At 46.7% G+C, this 19498-nt stretch overlaps 1 protein-coding gene across 3 annotated transcripts in view; it reads left to right on the forward strand.

Annotated features, from left to right (window-relative positions):
* Nucleotides 1–19498, forward strand: part of rictora (RPTOR independent companion of MTOR, complex 2 a) — a 302106-nt gene that overhangs the window by 214987 nt on the left and 67621 nt on the right. For all 3 annotated transcript variants that reach the window (XM_067982377.1, XM_067982379.1, XM_067982378.1), the window contains exons 15-22: nucleotides 147–227; nucleotides 4185–4285; nucleotides 12065–12230; nucleotides 14672–14773; nucleotides 15553–15599; nucleotides 16065–16200; nucleotides 17788–17987; nucleotides 18862–18988. In XM_067982377.1, coding sequence (XP_067838478.1) covers nucleotides 147–227; nucleotides 4185–4285; nucleotides 12065–12230; nucleotides 14672–14773; nucleotides 15553–15599; nucleotides 16065–16200; nucleotides 17788–17987; nucleotides 18862–18988 — 960 coding nt within the window. The remainder of the gene's footprint in view (nucleotides 1–146; nucleotides 228–4184; nucleotides 4286–12064; nucleotides 12231–14671; nucleotides 14774–15552; nucleotides 15600–16064; nucleotides 16201–17787; nucleotides 17988–18861; nucleotides 18989–19498) is intronic.

A 19498-nucleotide genomic window follows, 5' to 3' on the forward strand; every position in this document is an offset into this window, starting at 1 on the left:
CAAGGATTAGGAACATTTTAGTATGGAGGGAGATTTATTTAAGGAGGAGCTCTGTAAATGAACTGTGTGCTTGGGCCACTGTCGGGTGACTGCCCTTTTTTTGTTTTGTTTTCACCGTTTGTAATCCACCCCATCTCTTTCCTTAGGGTCTGGTTGAAGTCGTAACAAGCAGCAATGATAATGTGTCTGTGCGGGCCACCATCCTGCTCGGGGAGCTGCTGCACATGGTAAGGTGCCCTGCAACCGGGCTGACTCCGCCCCCTAGTCCTGCAACCGGGCTGACTCCGCCCCCTAGTCCTGCAACCGGGCTGGCTCCGCCCCCTAGTCCTGCAACCGGGCTGGCTCCGCCCCCTAGTCCTGCAACTGGGCTGGCTCCGCCCCCTAGTCCTGCAACCGGGCTGGCTCCGCCCCCTAGTCCTGCAACCAGGCTGGCTCCGCCCCCTAGTCCTGCAACCGGGCTGGCTCCGCCCCCTAGTCCTGCAACCGGGCTGGCTCCGCCCCCTAGTCCTGCAACCGGGCTGGCTCCGCCCCCTAGTCCTGCAACCGGGCTGGCTCCGCCCCCTAGTCCTGCAACCGGGCTGGCTCCGCCCTATTTGGTTGCCAGACGGGTAAAAAATCAAGAATATGACAGAAGCACATGCATTTTTATGGGATCCAAAAATCTCAAATGTATTAGTGCTTCACATGAAATAAACTACTTTGAAATGTCATCATTATTGTTAATGAAATCTCATTGCATATTTTGGCATCTTGCAGCGATATCTGTTTTAGTTATGTTTGTTGAAAGATTTATGTTGGCCAGGACACTTGTTGACCTCCTCTACTCTTCTTCAAATAAGGTTCTTCAATATCCACCTGACCAGGCAGATGGCGCCTGAGTTTAGCATCTCATCAGGGTACGGTAGCATGGTGTTATGTTATTGGACTAACAGCTGGGGAATTTAAATTCAATTAAATAAAAAATCTGGAATAAAAAAAAGCTAGTATCAGTAATGGTGGCCATGAAACTACCGGATTGTCATAAAAACCCATTTGGTTCACTAATGTCCTTTAGGGAAGGAAACCTGCATCCTTACCCGATCTGGCCTATATGTGACTCCAGACCCACAGCAATGTGGTTGATTCTTAATCGCCCTCTGAAATGGCCTAGCAAGCCACTCAGTTGTACAATCTCGCTACAAAAAGTCTTGATAAGAATAAAACCGGACGGACCACTAGGCACCGGACACGACAAAGGCAAACCAAGCCCGGTCAACCGTGCAAAATCCTCCTCACTAACATCTGGGTACGTGCCAAAATTGGGAAAGCTGTGCCACAGACTAGTCAAGCAACAGCCTGACGTAGGTATGATTCTGTGAGCATGGCTTTCAGCCAACATCCAAGACTCTTCCATCACCATCCCTGGGTATGTCCTGTCCCACCGGCAGGACAGATCAATCAGAGGTGGTGGTACAGTGGTATACAGTCTGGGGGGAGTGGCCCTGGGAGTCCTCAACATTGACTCCGGACCCCATGAAATCTCATGGCATCAGGTCAAACATGGGCAAGGAAACTCTTGCTGATTAGCACCTACCACCATCCCTCAGCTGATGAATCAGTCCTCCTCCATGTTGAGCACCACTTGGAGGAAGCACTGAGGGTAGCAAGGGCACAGAATGTACCCTGGGTGGGGGACTTAAATGTCCATCACCAAGAGTGGCTCGGTATTACCACAACTGGCCGAGTCCTGAAGGACGTAGCTGCCATACTGGGCCTGCTGCAAGTGGTGAGCGAACCAACACGAGGGAAAAACCTACTTGACCTCTTCCTCACCAATCTGCCTGTCGCAGATGCATCTGTCCATGACAGTATTGGTAGGAGTGACCACTGCCACAGTCCTTGTGGAGACGAAGTCCCGTCTTAGCACTGAGGACACCATCTAACGTGTTGTGTGGCACTACCACCGTGCTAAATGGGATAGATTCAGAACAGATCTAGCAGCTCAAAACTGGGCATCCATGAGGCCCTGTGGGCCATTATCAGCAGCGGAATTGTATTCCAGCACAATCTGTAACCTCACGGCCCGGCATATTCCTCACTCTGCCATTGTCAACAACCCTGGTTCAATGAGGAGTGTAGAAGAGCATGCCAGGAGCAGCACCAGGCGTAACTAAAAATGAGGTGCCAACCTGGTGAAGCTACAACACAGGACCACAGCGGAAGCAACATGCTATAGACAGAGCTAAGCGATTTCACAACCAATGGATCAGATCAAAGCTCTGCAGTCCTGCCACTTCCAGTTGTGAATGGTGGTGGACAATTAAACAATAGCGGGAGGAGGAGGCTCTGAAAACATCCAAATCCTCAATGATGGCAGAGTCCAGCATGTGAGTGCAAAAGACAAGGCTGCAGCGTTTGTAACTGTCTTCAGCCAGAAGTGCCGAGTGGATGATCCATCTCGGCCTCTTCCCGATATCCCCACCATCACAGAAGCTGGTCTTCAGCCAATTCAATTCACTCCACGTGATATCAAGAAACGGCTGAGTGCACTGGATACAACATAGGCCATGGGCCTCGACAACATCCTGGCTGTAGTGCTAAAGACTTGTGCTCCAGAACTAGCTGCGCCTCTAGCCAAGCTGTTCCAGTACAGCTACAACACTGGCATCTATCCGACAAAGTGGAAAATTGCCCAGGTATGTCCTGTCCACAAAAAGCAGGACAAATCCAATCCGGCCAATTACCGCCCCATCAGTCTACTCTCAATCATCAGTGAAGTGATGGAAGGTGTCGTCGACAGTACTATCAAGCAGCACTTACTCACCAATAACCTGCTCACTGATGCTCAGTTTGGGTTCCACCAGGACCACTCGGTTCCAGACCTCATTACATCCTTGGTCCAAACATGGACAAAAGAGCTGAATTCCAGAGGTGAGTTGAGAGTGACTGCCGTTGACATCAAGGCAGTATTTGACCGTGTGTGGCACCAAGGAGCCCTAGTAAAATTGAGGTCAATGGGAATCAGGGGGAAAACTCTCCAGTGACTGAAGTCATACCTAGCACAAAGGAAGATGGCAGTGGTTGTTGGAGGCCAATCATCTCAGCCCCAGGGCATTGCTGCAGGAGTTCCTCAGGGCAGTGTCCTAGGCCCAACCATCTTCAGCTGCTTCATCAATGACCTTCCCTCCATCATAAGGTCAGAAATGGGGATGTGCACTGATGATTGCACGGTGTTCAGTTCCATTCGCAACCCCTCAAATAATGAAGCAGACAGTGCCCGCATGCAGCAAGACCTGGACAACATCCAAGCTTGGGCTGATAAGTGGCAAGTAACATTTGCCCCAGACAAGTGCCAGGCAATGACCATCTCCAACAAGCGAGAATCTAACCACCTCCACATGACATTCAACGGCATTACCATCACCGAATCCCCCACCATCAACATCCCGGGGGTCACCATTGACCAGAAACTTAACTGGACCAGCCACATAAATACTGTGGCTACAAGAGCAGGTCAGAGGCTGGGTATTCTGCAGTGAGTGACTCACCTCCTGATTCCCCAAAGCCTTTCCACCATCTACAAGGCACAAGTCAGGAGTGTGATGGAATACTCTCCACTTGCCTGGATGAGTGCAGCTCCAACAACACTCGAGAAGTTTGACACCTTCCAGGATAAAGCAACCCGCTCGATTGGCACCCCATCCACCACCCTAAACGTTCACTCCCTTCACCACTGGCAGACCGTGGCTGCAGTGTGTACCATCCATTGGATGTACTGCAGCAACTCGCCAAGGCTTCTTCAACAGCACCTTCCAAACCTGTGACCTCTACCACCTGGAAGGACAAGGGCAACAGGCACATGGGAACAACACCACCTGCACATTCCCCTCCAAGTCTCCCACCATCCCGACTTGGAAATATATCGCTGTTCTTTCATCATCGCTGGGTCAGAATCCTGGAACTCCCCACCTAACAGCACTGTGGGAGAACCTTCACCACATGGACTGTAGCGGTTCAAGAAGGCGGCTCACCACCACCTTCTCAAGGGCAATTAGGGATGGGCAATAAATGCTGGCTTTGCTAGCGACGCCCACATCCCATGAACGAATATAAATTTAAAAATTCGAAGTTCAGCACTGCACTGAAGTTTCAAATAGGCTTAAATTCTAAGTTGACCAGCGTAAACATCTGCTTTTCTCTTGCAGGCAAATACTATCCTGCCGTACACCTACAGCCACCACTTACACTGTCTACCGACGCTCATGAACATGGCAGCTTCCTTCGATATCTCTCAGGAAAAGCGGCTGTAAGTGGTGTTTGTCACTACTCGTGCTGTTATATCGTATGCACATCAAGGTTCAAGGGGGTTAATGCAAAATAAAGCTCGCACTGCAGCTGTGGTTACTGCCTGTGGTAGCAATGTTTATGGCACTGTTATTGTCTGGTCAGTCATTCTGTCTCTCTGGTGCAGACCATGTAGAAGCTCTCTTAGAAACATAGAAAATAGGAGCAGGAGTAGGCCACTCGGCCCTTCGAGCCTGCTCCGCCATTCAATATGATCATGGCTGATTCTCTATTTCAATACTATGTTCCCGCTCTCTCCGCATACTCCTTGATGCTTTTTGTGTCTAGAAATCTATCTCCTTAAATATGTTCAGTGACTTGGCCTTCACAGCCTTCTATGGTAGAGAATTCCACAGGTTCACCACCCTCTGAGTGAAGAAATTTCTTCTCATGTCAGTCCTAAATATCCTACCCCGTATCCTGAGACTGTGACCCCTCGTTCTCGACCCCCCCCCCCTCCAAGCCAGGGGAAACATCCTCCCTGCAACCAGTCTGTCCAGCCCCTGTCAGAATTTTATACGTTTCACTGAGTTCCCCTCTCGTTCATCTAAACTTTAGTGAATACAGACAGAGTCAACCCAATCTCTCCTCGTATGACAGCCCTGCTATCCCAGGAATCAGTCTGGTGAACCTTTGCTGCACTCCCTCTGTGGCAAGTATATCCTTTCTTAGGTAAGGAGACCAAAACTGCACACAATACTCCAGGTGTGGTCTCTCAAGGCCCTGTGTAACTGCGGTAAGACATCCTTACTCCTGTACTCAAACCTTCTTGCAATGAAGGCTAACATACCATTTAGAGTTAGAGTCATAGACTTCCTAACTGCTTGCTGCACCTGCATGTTTGCTTTCAGTAACCGGTGTACAAGGACACCCAGGTCCCTTTGTGTACATCAACATTGCCCAATCTTTCATCATTTAAATAATACTCTGCATTTCTGTTTTTCCTTCCGAAGTGGATAACTTTGCATTTATCCATGTATCTGCCATGTATTTGTCCACTCACTCAACTTGTCTAAATTGCCTTGAAGCCTCTGCATCCTCCTCACAACTCACAATCCCACCTAGTTTTGTGTCATCAGCAAACTTGGAAATATTATATTTGGTTCCCTCATCCAAATCATTGAGATATATTGTGAATAGCTGGGGCCCAAGCACTGATCCCTACGGTACCCCACTAGTCACTGCCTGCCACCCCAAAAAAGATCCATTTATTCCTACTCTCTGTTTCCTGTCTGTTAACTAATTTTCAATCCATGCAGTATATTACGGCCAATCCCATGTGCTTTAATTTTGCACACTAACCTCTTATGTGGGATTTTATCAAAGGCCTTCTGAAAATCCAAATACACCCCCACGTCCACTGGTTCTCCCTTATCTATTCTACCAGTTACATCCTCAAAAAAACTCCAGTCGGTTTGTCAAACATGATCTCCATTTCATAAATCCATGTTGACTTTGTCTAATCCCGTTGATATTTTCTAAGTGTTCTGTTATCATATCCTTTATATGAGACTCAAGCATTTTCCCTACTCCTGATGTTAGGCTAACTGGTCTGTAGTTCCCTGTTTTCTCTCCCTCCTTTTTTAAATAGTGGGGTTACGTTTGCCACCCTCTAATCTGCAGGAACTGTTCCATAATCTATCGAATTTTGGAAGATGACAACCAGTGCATCCATTATTTCCATGGCTACCTCTTTTAGTACTCTGGGATGCAGATTATCATGCCCTGGGGATTTATTGGCTTTCAGTCTCATTAATTTCTTCAGCACTTTTTTTACTAATACTAATTTCCTTGAATTCCTTGTTCTCAATCGACCCTTGGCTCCCTCGCATTTCTGGGAAGTTATTTGCATCCTCTTCCGTGAAGACAGAACCAAAGTATTTTTAATTGCTCTGCCATTTCCTTGTTCCCCATTGTAAATTCTCCCATTTCTGACTGTAAGGGACCTACATTTGTCTTCACAAATCTTTCTCTTTTTACATACTTGTAGAAGCTTTTACAGTCCGCTTTTATGTTCCTTGCAAGCTTACTCTCATACTCTCTTTTTCCCCTCTTAATCAACCTCTTGGTCCTTTTTTGCTGAATTCTAAACTGCTCCCAATCCTCAGACTTGCTACTTTTTCTGGCAACTTTATATGACTCCTCTTTGGATCTCATACTATCCTTAATTTCTTTTGTTAGCTGTGGTTGGGCTGCTTTTCCTTTTGTGTTTTAGCGCCAGAATGGACTGTATAACTGTTGCAATTCGTGCATTCATTCCTTAAATGTTAGCCATTGCCTATCCACCGTCATACCTTTTAATGAAGCTTCCCAATCTATCCTAGCCAACTCACTCCTCATACCTTCGTAGTTTCCTTTGTTTAGATTTAGGACCCTAGTTTCGGATTGGACAACTTCACTTTCCATTTTAACGAAGAATTCTCTCATGTTATGGTCACTCTTCCCTAAAGGACCTTGCACAACAAGATTATTAACTAACCCCTTCTCATTGCACAATACCCAATCTAGGATATCCTGTTCCCTAGTTGGCTCCTCAAAGTACTGGTCTAAAAAACCATCTCGTGCACACTCCAGGAATTCATCCTCCACAGTATTATTGTTAATTTGATTTGGCCAGTCTATATGTAGATTAAAGTCACCCATGATTACTGTTGATTTGCTATTTGTTAGTTGTACTGCGCATTTTGGTACTGAGCCATACAAGTCAGAAGTTCTCTTGGTCTGTACTGAGTTGGCTAATTTTAACTGCAGCAGCAATACAGTTGCTTCAATTGGCCTCAAGATGCCTGAAGCCATTGGAGGGAGGAGGGTGGATTTTCAGCCCGGATTCTTGCTCCTGACTGCTATCCTTTCACCGCTGCTGGAAAGTACATATAGATGTCTGCCCTGACGTTACCATTCCCCTATCCTGGTCGAGATGCCTGCAGTACCACTGGTAACTTGTTTCAGGTGATGGAGGATAGCCAGCATCACTGGACTGTACCCCAATAAGAGTCGGCACCTTCAAGAGAGATGGGGAAAAAAACACAAACCAGAGTGTTTTTGCTGTATGGTAACAGTGTCATATGTGCAGAAGGCTCTCTGTCCATGTGGGAGTCATTTATATAGCGGCTGTATATGTCTGATAGACCAAAAAATAATACTGTCTCTTCCTCACCAACACAACTCATCTTCATTCTGGTACTGGCCTCTGTACTATGGTAGTTTGGAACTGACTCACAGTTTCAGGTAGAAGTGAATTGTTCCCTTTTACCCACTGTGTACTGTACTTGTACAGGAGGTGACACTGAGAAACACACAAGCTGTATAGTACTAGATGGGAGTGAACTGTTCCCTTTTGCCCGCTATGCACTGCACATGTACAAGAGCTGACACTGAGGCACACTCAAACTGTACAGTGCCAGATAGGAGTGAATTGTTCCTTTTTACACTGCACTTGACATGTACAAGAGCTGACACTGAGGCACAAAAGCAGTACAGTATCAGATGGCAGTGAATTGTTCCCTTTTACCCGGTGTGTACTGTAGATATACAGGAGCTGAGACACAAGTGAGCTGTATGGTACCAGATGGGAGTGAATCGTTTCCTTTTACTAGTTGTGTACTGTACATGTACTGACCGATTCACAGGCAGCTGTATAATAAAAGACAGGAGTGAATATTATTTTTAAGGAAAGCAGTATCTGTAAATGGGCAAGATTTTTACTATAGAAAAGAGGAAGATGCAAGTGACCGGTAGGTCAGGGTCACGCTTGCGGACAGAGTGGAGGTGTTCTGCACAGCGATCACCCAGTCTGCATTTGGTATCCCCAATGTAGAGGAGACCACATCGTGTGCAGCAGATACAGTATGCTAAGTTGAAAGAAGTACAAGTAAACCGCTCTTTCACCTAGAAGGAATGTTTGGGGCCCCGGACGGTGGGAAGGGGCAGGTGTTGCATCTCCTGCGGCTGCACGGGAAAGTACCGTGGGGAGGAGAGGGGGTGTTGGTGATGAAAGAGTGGACTAGGGTGTCACGGAGGGAGCGGTCCCTTCGGAATGCTGAAAGGGGAGGGGAAGATGTGTTTGGCGGTGGGATTGCGCTGGAGGTGGCTGAAATGGCGGAAGATGATACTGAATGTGGAGGCCGGTGAGGACAAGGGGGACGCTATCATGGTTTTGGGAGGGAAGGGAAGGGGTGAAGGCAGAAGTGTGGGAAATAGAATGGTCACGGTTGAGGGCCCTGTCAACTACAGTGGAGAGGAATCCTCGGTTGAGGAAAAAGGAAGACACATCGGAAGCACTCGTGCGGAAGTTGGTATCGTCAGAACAGATGAGACAGAGAAACTAGGAGAAGGGAATAGAGTCCTTACAGGAAGCGGGGTGGCAGAATTTATTTCCTCCTATCTTGACTTTTTTCTCCTCTTCCAACCACATTTGCGACCTTTCTGACTCCCTCAGTCACTAACAGTTTCCAATTCCCTGGCCCTAACCGTATCCTTTTCACCATGGAATCCAGTCCCTCTACACCTCCATCCCCCACTAGGATGGCCTGCGGGCCCTTTGCTTCTTCCTTGAACGGAGGCCCAACCGGTCCCCATCCACCAGGGGATGTGCCAGAGGACTGGAGAACCGCTAATGTAATACCATTATTCAAGAAGGGGAGTAGGGAAAAACCGGGGAACTACAGGCCAGTGAGCCTAACATCAGTGGTAGGAAAATTATTGGAAAAAATTCTGAAGGACAAAATTAGTCTCCACTTGGAGAAGCAAGGATTAATCAGGGATAGTCAACATGGCTTTGTCAAGGGAAGATCATGTCTGACTAATCTGATTGAATTTTTTGAGGGGGTGACTAGGCGTGTGGATGAGGGTAACGCAGTGGATGTGGTATACATGGATTTCAGTAAGGCCTTCGATAAAGTCCCCCACAGGAGACTGGTCAAGAAGGTACGAGCCCATGGAATCCAGGGTGCCTTGGCACTTTGGATACAAAACTGGCTTAGTGGCAGAAGGCAGAGGGTGATGGTCGAAGGTTGTTTTTGTGACTGGAAGCCTGTGGCCAGTGGGGTACCACAGGGATCGGTGCTGGGTCCCTTGCTGTTTGTGGTCTACATTAATGACTTGGATATGAATGTAAAAGGTATGATCAGTAAGTTCGCTGATGATACAAAAATTGGTAGGGTGGTAAATAGTGAGGAGGATAACCTCAGTCTGCAGGACGATATAGATGGGTTGGTCAGATGGGCGGAACAGTGGCAAATGGAATTTAACCCGGAAAAGTGCGAGGTGATGCACTTTGGAGGGACTAACAAGGCAAGGGAATACACAATGAATGGGAGGACCCTAGGCAAGACAGAGGGTCAGAGGGATCTTGGTGTGCAAGTTCACAGATCCCTGAAGGCGGCGGAACAGGTAGATAAGGTGGTAAAGAAGGCATATGGGATACTTGCCTTTATTAGCCGAGGCATAGAATATAAGAGCAAGGAGGTTATGATGGAGCTGTATAAAACACTGGTTAGGCCACAGCTGGAGTACTGTGTGCAGTTCTGGTCGCCACACTACAGGAAGGATGTGATCGCTTTGGAGAGGGTGCAGAGGAGATTCACCAGGATGTTACCAGGGCTGGAGCGCTTCAGCTATGAAGAGAGACTGGGAAGATTGGGTTTGTTTTCCTTGGAGCAGAGGAGGCTGAGGGGGGACATGATTGAGGTGTACAAAATTATGAGGGGCACAGATAGGATGGATACTAAGGAGCTTTTTCCCTTCGTTGAGGGTACTATAACAAGGGGACATAGATTCAAGGTAAAAGGCGGGAGGTTTAGAGGGGATTTGAGAAAGAACTTTTTCACCCAGAGGGTGGTTGGAGTCTGGAACTCACTGCCTGAAAGGGTTGTGGAGGCAGGAACCCTCACAACATTCAAGAAGCATTTGGATGAGCACTTGAAATGCCATAGCATACAAGGCTACGGACCAAATGCTGGAATATGGGATTAGAGTAGACAGGGCTGATGGCCGGCGCGGACACGATGGGCCGAAGGGCCTCTATCCGTGCTGTATGACTCTATGACACCACCACCCTCCTCCACCTGGCTGAACTTGCTCTTAGGTTGAACAACTTCTCTTTTGACTCCACTCACTTCCTCCAAATAAAAGGTGTCGCTATGGGAACCCATATGGGTCCCAGCTATCCCTGCTTTTTTGTGGGATACGTGGGACATTCCTTGTTCAGTCCTACTCAGGTGCCCTCCCTCACCTCTTTTTCCGGTACATTGACGACTGTATCGGTGCTGTTTCCTGCTCTTGCCCTGAACTGAAAATTTCATCAACTTTGCTTCCAATTTCCACCCTTCCCTCGCCTTCACATGGTCCATCTCCGACTCTTCCCATCCCTTCCCCGACTTCTCTATCTCCATTCCTGGGGATAGGCTGTCAACCAATATCTATTACAAGCCCACTGACTCCCACAGCTACCTTGATTGCATTTCCTCCCACCCCGCTTTCTGTAAGGACTCTATTCCCTTCTCCCAGTTTCTCCGTCTCCATCGCATCTGTTCTGACGATGCCACCTTCCACACCAGTGCTTCCGATATGTCTTCCTTTTTCCTCAACCGAGGATTCCCCTCCACTGTAGTCGACAGGACCCTCGACCGTGTCCATCCTATTTCCCTCACTTCTGCCCTCTCCCCACCCCTTCCCTCCCAGAATCATGATAGGGTCCCCCTTGTCCTCACCTTCCACCCCACCGGCCTCCACATTCAACGTATCATCCTCCGCCATTTCCACCACCTCCAGTGCAATCCCACCACCAAATACATCTTCCCCTCCCCTACCCTTTCATCATTCCGAAGGACCGCTCCCTCCGCGACACCCTGGTCCACTCTTCCATTACCCCTAGCACCCTCTCTCCTCGCCACAGTACCTTCCTGTGCGAGCGCAGGAGATGCAACATCTGCCCCTTCACCACCCCCCTTCCCACCATCCTGGGCCCCACATACTCCTTCCAGGTGAAACAGCGGTTTACTTGTTCTTTTTTCGACTTGGTATACTGTATCCGCTGCACACAGTGCGGTCTCCTCTACATTGACTGGGTGATTGCTTTGCTGAACACCTCCGCTCTGCCTGCAAGCATGACCCTGACCTGCTGGTCACTTGCCATTTTAACTCCCCTTCCCACTCCTACTCTGATCTGTCTTCGGCTGTTCCAATGAAGCTCAACGTAAGCTCGAGGAACAGCACCTCATCTTTCATTTAGGCACTTTACAATCTTCTGGACTCAACATTGATTTTAATAACTTCAGATCATAACCACTGGTCCCATTTTTTTCAGTAGTTAGTGCTGGTAATGGTTCGGCTGCTGCCATATACAGCTACTCCTGATTAATCTTTTGTTTCTTAACCTGTCCCCTTACCACCTTCCTTGCCTTGAACCATCATCCCTTTTTGTCATTTAATGACTTGTGCTCTCTACCCTATCACAGACCTTCCCTTTTGTTCTTTCCTCCCCTCCACCGCCTCCCCCCCCCCCCCTTTTCCCTGGCTCTGTACTTGCTCAAAAACTTTAACTCTTCCAACAGCTTCCAGTTCTGATGAAAGGTCTTTGACCTGAAACGTTAACTCTGTTTCTTTCTCCACAGATGCTGCCTGACTTGCTGACCACCTCCAGCATTTTCTGTTTTCATGGCAGTGAGCACAGTAGTATCAATAAACAGGGGAGTTTGTGACTAATGGCATCTGTGATTTAATTTAATTGGTTTGTTAACAGGCGAGCCAGCGCAGCTGTGAACTGCCTGAAGCGCTTTCACGAGATGAAGAAGCGCGGCTCGAAACCTTACAGCCTGTACCTGGATCATATTGCGCATAAAAGTGGCTCCATCTCCTATAGGCGGGATCACCACCTTCGTGTCCAGAAAGACATCTTCATCTTGAAGGTAAACGGATAGCCTGACTCAGTCTTATTTATTCACAGAATCATATCAATCAACCAATGTTCCAGATTCCTCCATCACCATCCCTGGGTATGTCTTGTCCCACCGGCAATATTGACTCCGGAACCTATGAAGCCTCATGTCATCAGGTCAAACATGGGCAAGGAAACCTCCTGTTGATCACCACCTACCGCCCTCCCGCAGCTGATGAATCAGTATTCCTCTGTGTTGGAACATAACTTGGAGGATGAACTGAGGGTAGCAAGGGCACAGAGTATACTCTGGGTGGGATACTTCAATGCCTCTCATCAAGAATGACTCGATAGTATCACCACTGACCGAACTGGCTGAGTCCTGAAGGACATAGTTGCCATACTGTACTTGCTGCAGGATGTGAGAGAACCAACATGAGGGAATAATCTACTTGGCATCACCTTCACCAATCTACCTCTCGCAGATGCATCTGACCATGACAGTATTGGTAGGAGTGAGGATTGGAGAATTGCAAATGATGCACCCTTGTTCAAAAGATGTGGAGATGCCAGTGATGGACTGGGGTTGACAATTGTAAACAATTTTACAACACCAAGTTATAGTCCAACAATTTTTATTTGAAATCTACAAGCTTTCGGAGGCTTCCTCCTTCGTCATTTACCTGACGAAGGAGGAAGCCTCCGAAAGCTTGTAGATTTCAAATAAAAATTGTTGGACTATAACTTGGTGTTGTAAAATTGTTTACAATTGTTCAAAAGAGGGTGTAAGGATAAACCCAGCAACTACAGGCCGGTCAGTTTAACCTCGGTAGTTGGGAAACTTTTAGAATCGATAACCTGGGACAAAATTAACAGTCACTTGGACAAGTGTGGATTAATTAAGGAAAGCCATCACAGATTTGTTAAAGGCAAATTGTGTTTAACTAACTTGATTGAGTTTTTTGATGAGGTAACAGAGGGCAATGTGGGTGACGTGGTGCATATGGATTTCCAAAAGCATTTGATAAAGTGCCGCATAATAGGCTTGTCATCAAAGTTGAAGTCCATGGGATAAAAGGGGCAGAAGTAGCATGGATATGAAATTGGCTAAGTGATAGGAAACAGATTTTTTCAGACTGGTGGGAGGTATACAGTGGTGTTCCCCAGGGGTCGGTACTAGAACCATTGCTTTTCTTGATATATATTAATGACTTGGACTTGAGTGTACAGAGCACAATTGCAAAATTTGCTGATGACACAAAACTTGGAAGGGTCGTGAACAGTGAGGAGGATAGTGATAGACTTCAAGAGAATATAGACAGGCTGGTGGAATGGGCAGAGATGTGGCAGATGAAATTTAACTGAGAGAAGTGCGAAGTGATACATTTTGATAGAAAGGAGAGACAATATAAACTAAAGGGGGTGCAGGAACAGAGAGATATGTGCACAAACCGTTGAAGGTGGCAGGGCAGGTTGAGAAAGCAGTTAAGAAAATATACGGGATCCTGGGCTTTATAAATAGAGGCATAGAGTACAAAAGCAAGGAGGTTATGATGAACCTTTATAAAACACTGGTTCGGCCACAACTGGAGTATTGTGTCCAGTTCTGGACACCGCACTTCAGGAAAGATGTGAAGGTCTTAGAGGGTGCGGAAGAGTTTTACTAGAATGATTCCAGGGATGAGGGACTTTAGCTATGTGGATAGACTGGAGATGCTGGAGTTGTTCTCCTTGGAACAGAGACAGTTGTAAGGAGATTTGATGGAGGTATTCAAAATCATGAAGAGTCTCTACAGAGTAGATAGAGAGAAACTGTTCCCATTGGCGAAAGGGTCAAGAACCAGAGGACGTAGATTTAAGATGATTGGCAAAAGAACCAAAGGCGACATGAGAGAAAACTTTTTTACACAGCGAGTGGTTATGATCTGCAATGGACTGCCTGAGGGGGTGATGGAGGCAGATTCAGTCGCGGCTTTCAAAAAGGAATTGGATAAGTACTTGAAAGGAAAAAATTTGCAGGGCTATGGGGAAAGGGCAGGGGAGTGGGACTAGCTGGATTGCTCTTGCATAGAGCCGGCACAGACTTGATGGGCCGAATGGCCTCCTTCAGGGCTGTAATCATTCTGTGATTCCTTGAGTGATCACTGCACAGTCCTTGTGAAGATCTCTCACTCTCACACGCACTCACTCACTCACAACAGATCCAATAACAACTGAAAGAGAAAAGACAGGTGAATGTATCAGATACTGTCAGTAGTTTGGGTCCTGCTGAAGGGTCCCGTCAGAATAGTTAAGCTGTCTTTTCTCTTTCAGGTGTTGACTGACTTGTTATGTACTATCAGCGTTTTTATTTCAGATTTCGAACATGCAATTTTTCCACTTTTATCCCTGTTTATGTGTTGTGTAAGGCTATGATCGGAATGCGTTCTCTGCCGTACATCTTTTTCTTTACACTGCTGTATTGTTTTCTAGGACACAGAGGAGGCAATGATGCAGAACCTGCGAGACAGTGATGTCCTGAATAACAAGGACAACCTGAGGTGGAACTGGAACTTAATCTCAACCATTCTTAAGGTAGCAGTGCAAGGAAATCACGAGGACTTGGCATTGTATCTGTTAATATTTTAATTTGGTGCTAATGACTATGAAAATGTCAGTGATAGGAGATGCACGTTTTTCCCCTTTCTTGCCCTACTTTCAATATCAAGATTTCAAAGCTTAGCTACAGACTAAAACTCCCTCTTCAGTGTCTAATCAAACAGGTGCAGCACAGGTTAGATATGCAGAAGCTCCAACTACACTGCCCCAGCACTAGCAGTTGGACTCATTCTTATCAGGAGTTGGGTTGAGACTGCCCAAACTGGCATGATGGATCTGAGGCCCAGAGCTGCTGGCACTCAGTGCCTCTTAATATCCACCCCACACTCTGCTCTGTTCCTCATCGGAGTCTTGCTGAGCTTTGGTCTTCAAACTGGAGACCATGGTGTCTACTGGCAGTGGTAAGGGAGGGTAGGAAAATCAGACAGGTGGTTCAGATTGTGCCACTTAGCCAGCTAGTTGGAGATTGTGCAACAGACTGCTTATGCACTCAACAACAGAGGCAGGTAGGTTGGAGAATGAGACCTTAGAAAAATTACAAATGAAGAGACAAAGTTAAATCTAGACACTGCCCCAAACTCACGAACATCATTGCTATTAGGGAGAAGCGACATTCAAACCCAGGTCCCAGAGATGGTCACACTGAGAACCAACCATGCTGCTCTGTCCTGGCTGTCTCTATTCTAACTGCCAGTGAGTGCAGTTTCTCTGATTTATTGAGCGATTAAGCACCCTGTCTGTCTGTCCTTTTGCAGTGGCCCAACGTAAACCTGCGGAACTACAAAGATGAACAGTTACACAGGTGAGTGTGGATTGTGATGGCAGGGGGCGGGGGCAACAGATGATGAGCATATTGTTCTCCTGACAGCCTATAATCAGAACATAATTTTAACAGGAAAGGGCCAATGGTCCCAGGAAGGCAGTCGCTTTGATGGATCAACTCCACCGTCTCACCCTATCCCTCAATCCTCACCTACCTACCTTCTCACCATATCCCTAAACCCTCACCACCTCACCATATTCCTCAATCCTCACCTACCCACCTTCTCACCATATCCCTAAACCCTCACCTTCTCACCACCATATCCCTCACTCTCTCTCTTTATTTATATATATATATATATCCCTCTATTTATAAATATATATCTTTCTTTCCTTCCGAAAATCAATCCTTCCTTCCTTGTCTCTCTCTCGCACCTCCCCCCTTCCCTACCCAGTTTATTTTCTCTCGCTTTGATCGCTGCTTCCGTGTTTCCTCCTTGTTTAGGTTTGTGCGCCGATTGCTGTATTTTTACAAGCCCAGTAGTAAGCTGTACGCTAACATGGAGCTGGATCATGTAATGGGAAAGCAGCTGACGGTAGTGGGCTGCCAGTTCACTGAGTTCCTGCTGGAGTCCAATGAGGTAAGCTTGCCAGCTTGTTATTCTACACACACCGCAAAGAATTTTTATACAGGATGATCCAAAACATGCACTTGCTAATTCTGGATTTACAGCACATTGTGTTCACAAAATAGTTACAGCACAGAGGCGTCTGTTTGCTTATTGGGAAACCTAGGTCAAGGGTTCAGATAGAAGAGAGTTAGAGAGAAGACATAACCGTACTTTCCACTTGTTCCTTCGAATACACTATCCTCGAAATACAAGATCCGATGCACTGTTCCTCCTCCTGCATCCTCAGTTTAAATCAAGAGTCAGAGCACCACCTTTGACTTCAACACACCCTTAATCGAGATGTAATGGTTAGGGGATATCAAGCTTGGAGTTTAAAAGTCTGTAGATTGTAGAGAAAGGGAAGACTAATGAAGTGGAGGAGTTCCACAGTTTGAAGGTCCTGGGAAAGGGTGTGTTGAAGCCAAAGGTGGTGCTCTGACTCTTGATTTAAACTGAGAATGCAGGAGGAGGAACAGTACATAGGATCTTGTATTTCGAGGATAGTGTATTCGAAGGAATAAGTGGAAGGTATTGCTGCAGTTATATAAGGTATTGGTGAGACCGCACCTGGAATACTGCATACAGTTTTGGTCTCCATACTTAAGAAAAGACATACTTGCTCTCGAGGCAGTACAAAGAAGGTTCACTCGGTTAATCCCGGGGATGAGGGGGCGGACATATGAGGAGAGGTTGAGTAGATTGGGACTCTACTCATTGGAGTTCAGAAGAATGAGAGGCGATCTTATTGAAACATATAAGATTGTGAAGGGGCTTGATCGGGTGGATGTGGTAAGGATGTTCCCAAGGATGGGTGAAACTAGAACTAGGGGGCATAATCTTAGAATAAGGGGCTGCTTTTTCAAAACTGAGATGAGGAGAAACTTCTTCACTCAGAGGGTAGTAGGTCTGTGGAATTTGCTGCCCCAGGAAGCTGTGGAAGCTACATCATTAAATAAATTTAAAACAGAAATAGACAGTTTCCTAGAAGCAAAGGGAATTAGGGGTTACGGGGAGCGGGCAGGAAATTGGACATGAATTTAGATTTGAGGTTAGGATCAGATCAGCCATGATCTTATTGAATGGCGGAGCAGGCTCGAAGGGCCGATTGGCCTACTCCTGCTCCTATTTCTTATGTTCTTATGAGAAGCAATGTCCATAGTATCAATAAAATGGAGAGAGACAAGAATAGTGGAGAGGGAGGGAGAGAGTGTCTGGAGGCTAGCGCTGAGAGAGATCACCTGTTGGACAACCATCTTTTTCTTGTGTTCTCTCTGGGACTGAGAGCAAGAGGTTAAAAATGCCTCCCAGATAAAGAGCAATATTCAACTCTTGTGTAGGCTTGGGCTTTATATTTCACCCCTGTACAGATATGTCAACTGTTGCCAGCCCGTTTACTGAATCTACCCTCATTTCTAAAACTCCAACCAGAGTCGGGTGTGAGGGAGCGGGGATCAGCAAGAGTTTCGCTTCTGGCTGATGGTGCAACTTTCTAGCAGTTACTATTTCAGATAGGCAGAGAACTCATGTTCCTTTTCTATTTGTTTCTCATTGTGGCAGGACGGTCAGACATACCTGGAGGAGCTGGTGAAGGACATTGTGCAATGGCTCTCCTCCTCCTCAGGCCTGAAGCCTGAGCGGAGTCTGCAGAACAATGGCTTGCTCAGCACCCTCAGCCAGCACTACTTTCTGATCATCGGTTCTCTGTCCTCTCACCCGCATGGGGTCAAAATGTTGGAGAAATGCAGCATGTTTCAATGGTAAGTACTGGTCGAAGTGACCCTCTACTAATATGAGGTTTAAAGAAAAAAATCACACATGCTGGAAATCTGAACTGTGTGGCAGATCTGAAAGAGAAAAGGGTCACATCTGAAATGTTAAACCCAAAACAAATTCAGGATTAAATCAAAAACCCATTCACAAAAATTTAAATGTCCAAATGTTTTCCCTCTCAGGTGCTGACTGGGTTGTAAATTTCCAGTGGTCTCTTTCGTTGATTTATTGCAGCTGTACCAATGCCAGGCTGAATCCCCAGCTGCGAGATGCACAAGTGCAAAGCTGCCTGTGATTTTCTGCCAGCTTCCCCATCTCTGTGAGGGTGCCTGGTGCCTGCCTGCTACAGTACCTGATGTAGTTGATCTGCGAGCAACACATCACAGGTGTGGTTGGCTCCTGTGGCTTGACTTTTTTCTTTCATTTTAATTTTTCTTCCACCCCTAACTCAGAGTAGAGGGATTTTACTCTGTATCAATCCTGTTCTGTGCCTGACCTGGGAATGTTTGATGCTGACTGGCTATCCAAAATGGAGTGTTCCATTTCCTGACACTGGCATCCTTCAACTTCAGGAGCACAAAACCCGTGGAACATTTGAATGCATTTTATTCTTTCTATTGCACACTATTCTCCAGTTCTGCTGATGTAGCAGAAGGGACAGCTACTGTGGGGCACTGTAACAATGGCATGGGGGTAGCAGAACTGAGGTAAAATATATGCTGATTACATAGCAGAAAATTGGGGTGGGGTTTGAAGTTAATACTATTGAGGTGTGTGGGGGATGGAAGGAGAATAGTGCTGAATGTTGTGCCTGTACAGGGTTGAAGGTGACATAGTTTAATCTCTCCCCTCTCTCCATAGTTTACTTAGCCTCTGTTCTCTGAAGAACTACGACCACGTGCTAAAACTAACCGTTTCCACTTTAGACTACAGCCGCGACGGCTTGGCCAGGGTTATCCTATCCAAAATTCTTACGTCTGCTATCGATGTAAGTACGATTGGAATTGGTGAGCAGGTGTCATGTATGGGTTGTGCCTCTTTTGTCTAACTGGCCGAGTCCTGAAATTCACATTCACTTGGGTCTTTGTCATTTCGTGTCCTAGGCATTATTTGCAACTGAATGCAGAGAGAATACCGGATGGGTAGCAACGTGTTTCAGTGTAATTCAGGGTTTGAGTTTATGCCATAAATTGTCAGTGAAGATTGGACTTCTTTGCCCTGAGATCACATTCCTCCCTCTAACACCCTGGATGTCTAAAGGGGATGTTTGGTGGCACCGCTGCTTCAGATCAATGCCAGTTAGCACAGAAGGACCTTGAAAGGCTGGATCACTCTGGAGTGAGTTGCAGAAAAATTCTTTGCCACGGTGACTAAGGCAGCAATCTCAGCTTCATAATTGTGTTCTAGGGAAGGAAACCTGCTGTCCTTACCCGGTCTAGCCTATATGTGACTTCAGTCCCACACCAGTGTGGTTGACTCTACACTGCCCTCTGAAGTG

Source organism: Heptranchias perlo, chromosome 4 (genome assembly GCF_035084215.1).
Source record: "Heptranchias perlo isolate sHepPer1 chromosome 4, sHepPer1.hap1, whole genome shotgun sequence".
NCBI lineage: Eukaryota > Metazoa > Chordata > Chondrichthyes > Hexanchiformes > Hexanchidae > Heptranchias > Heptranchias perlo.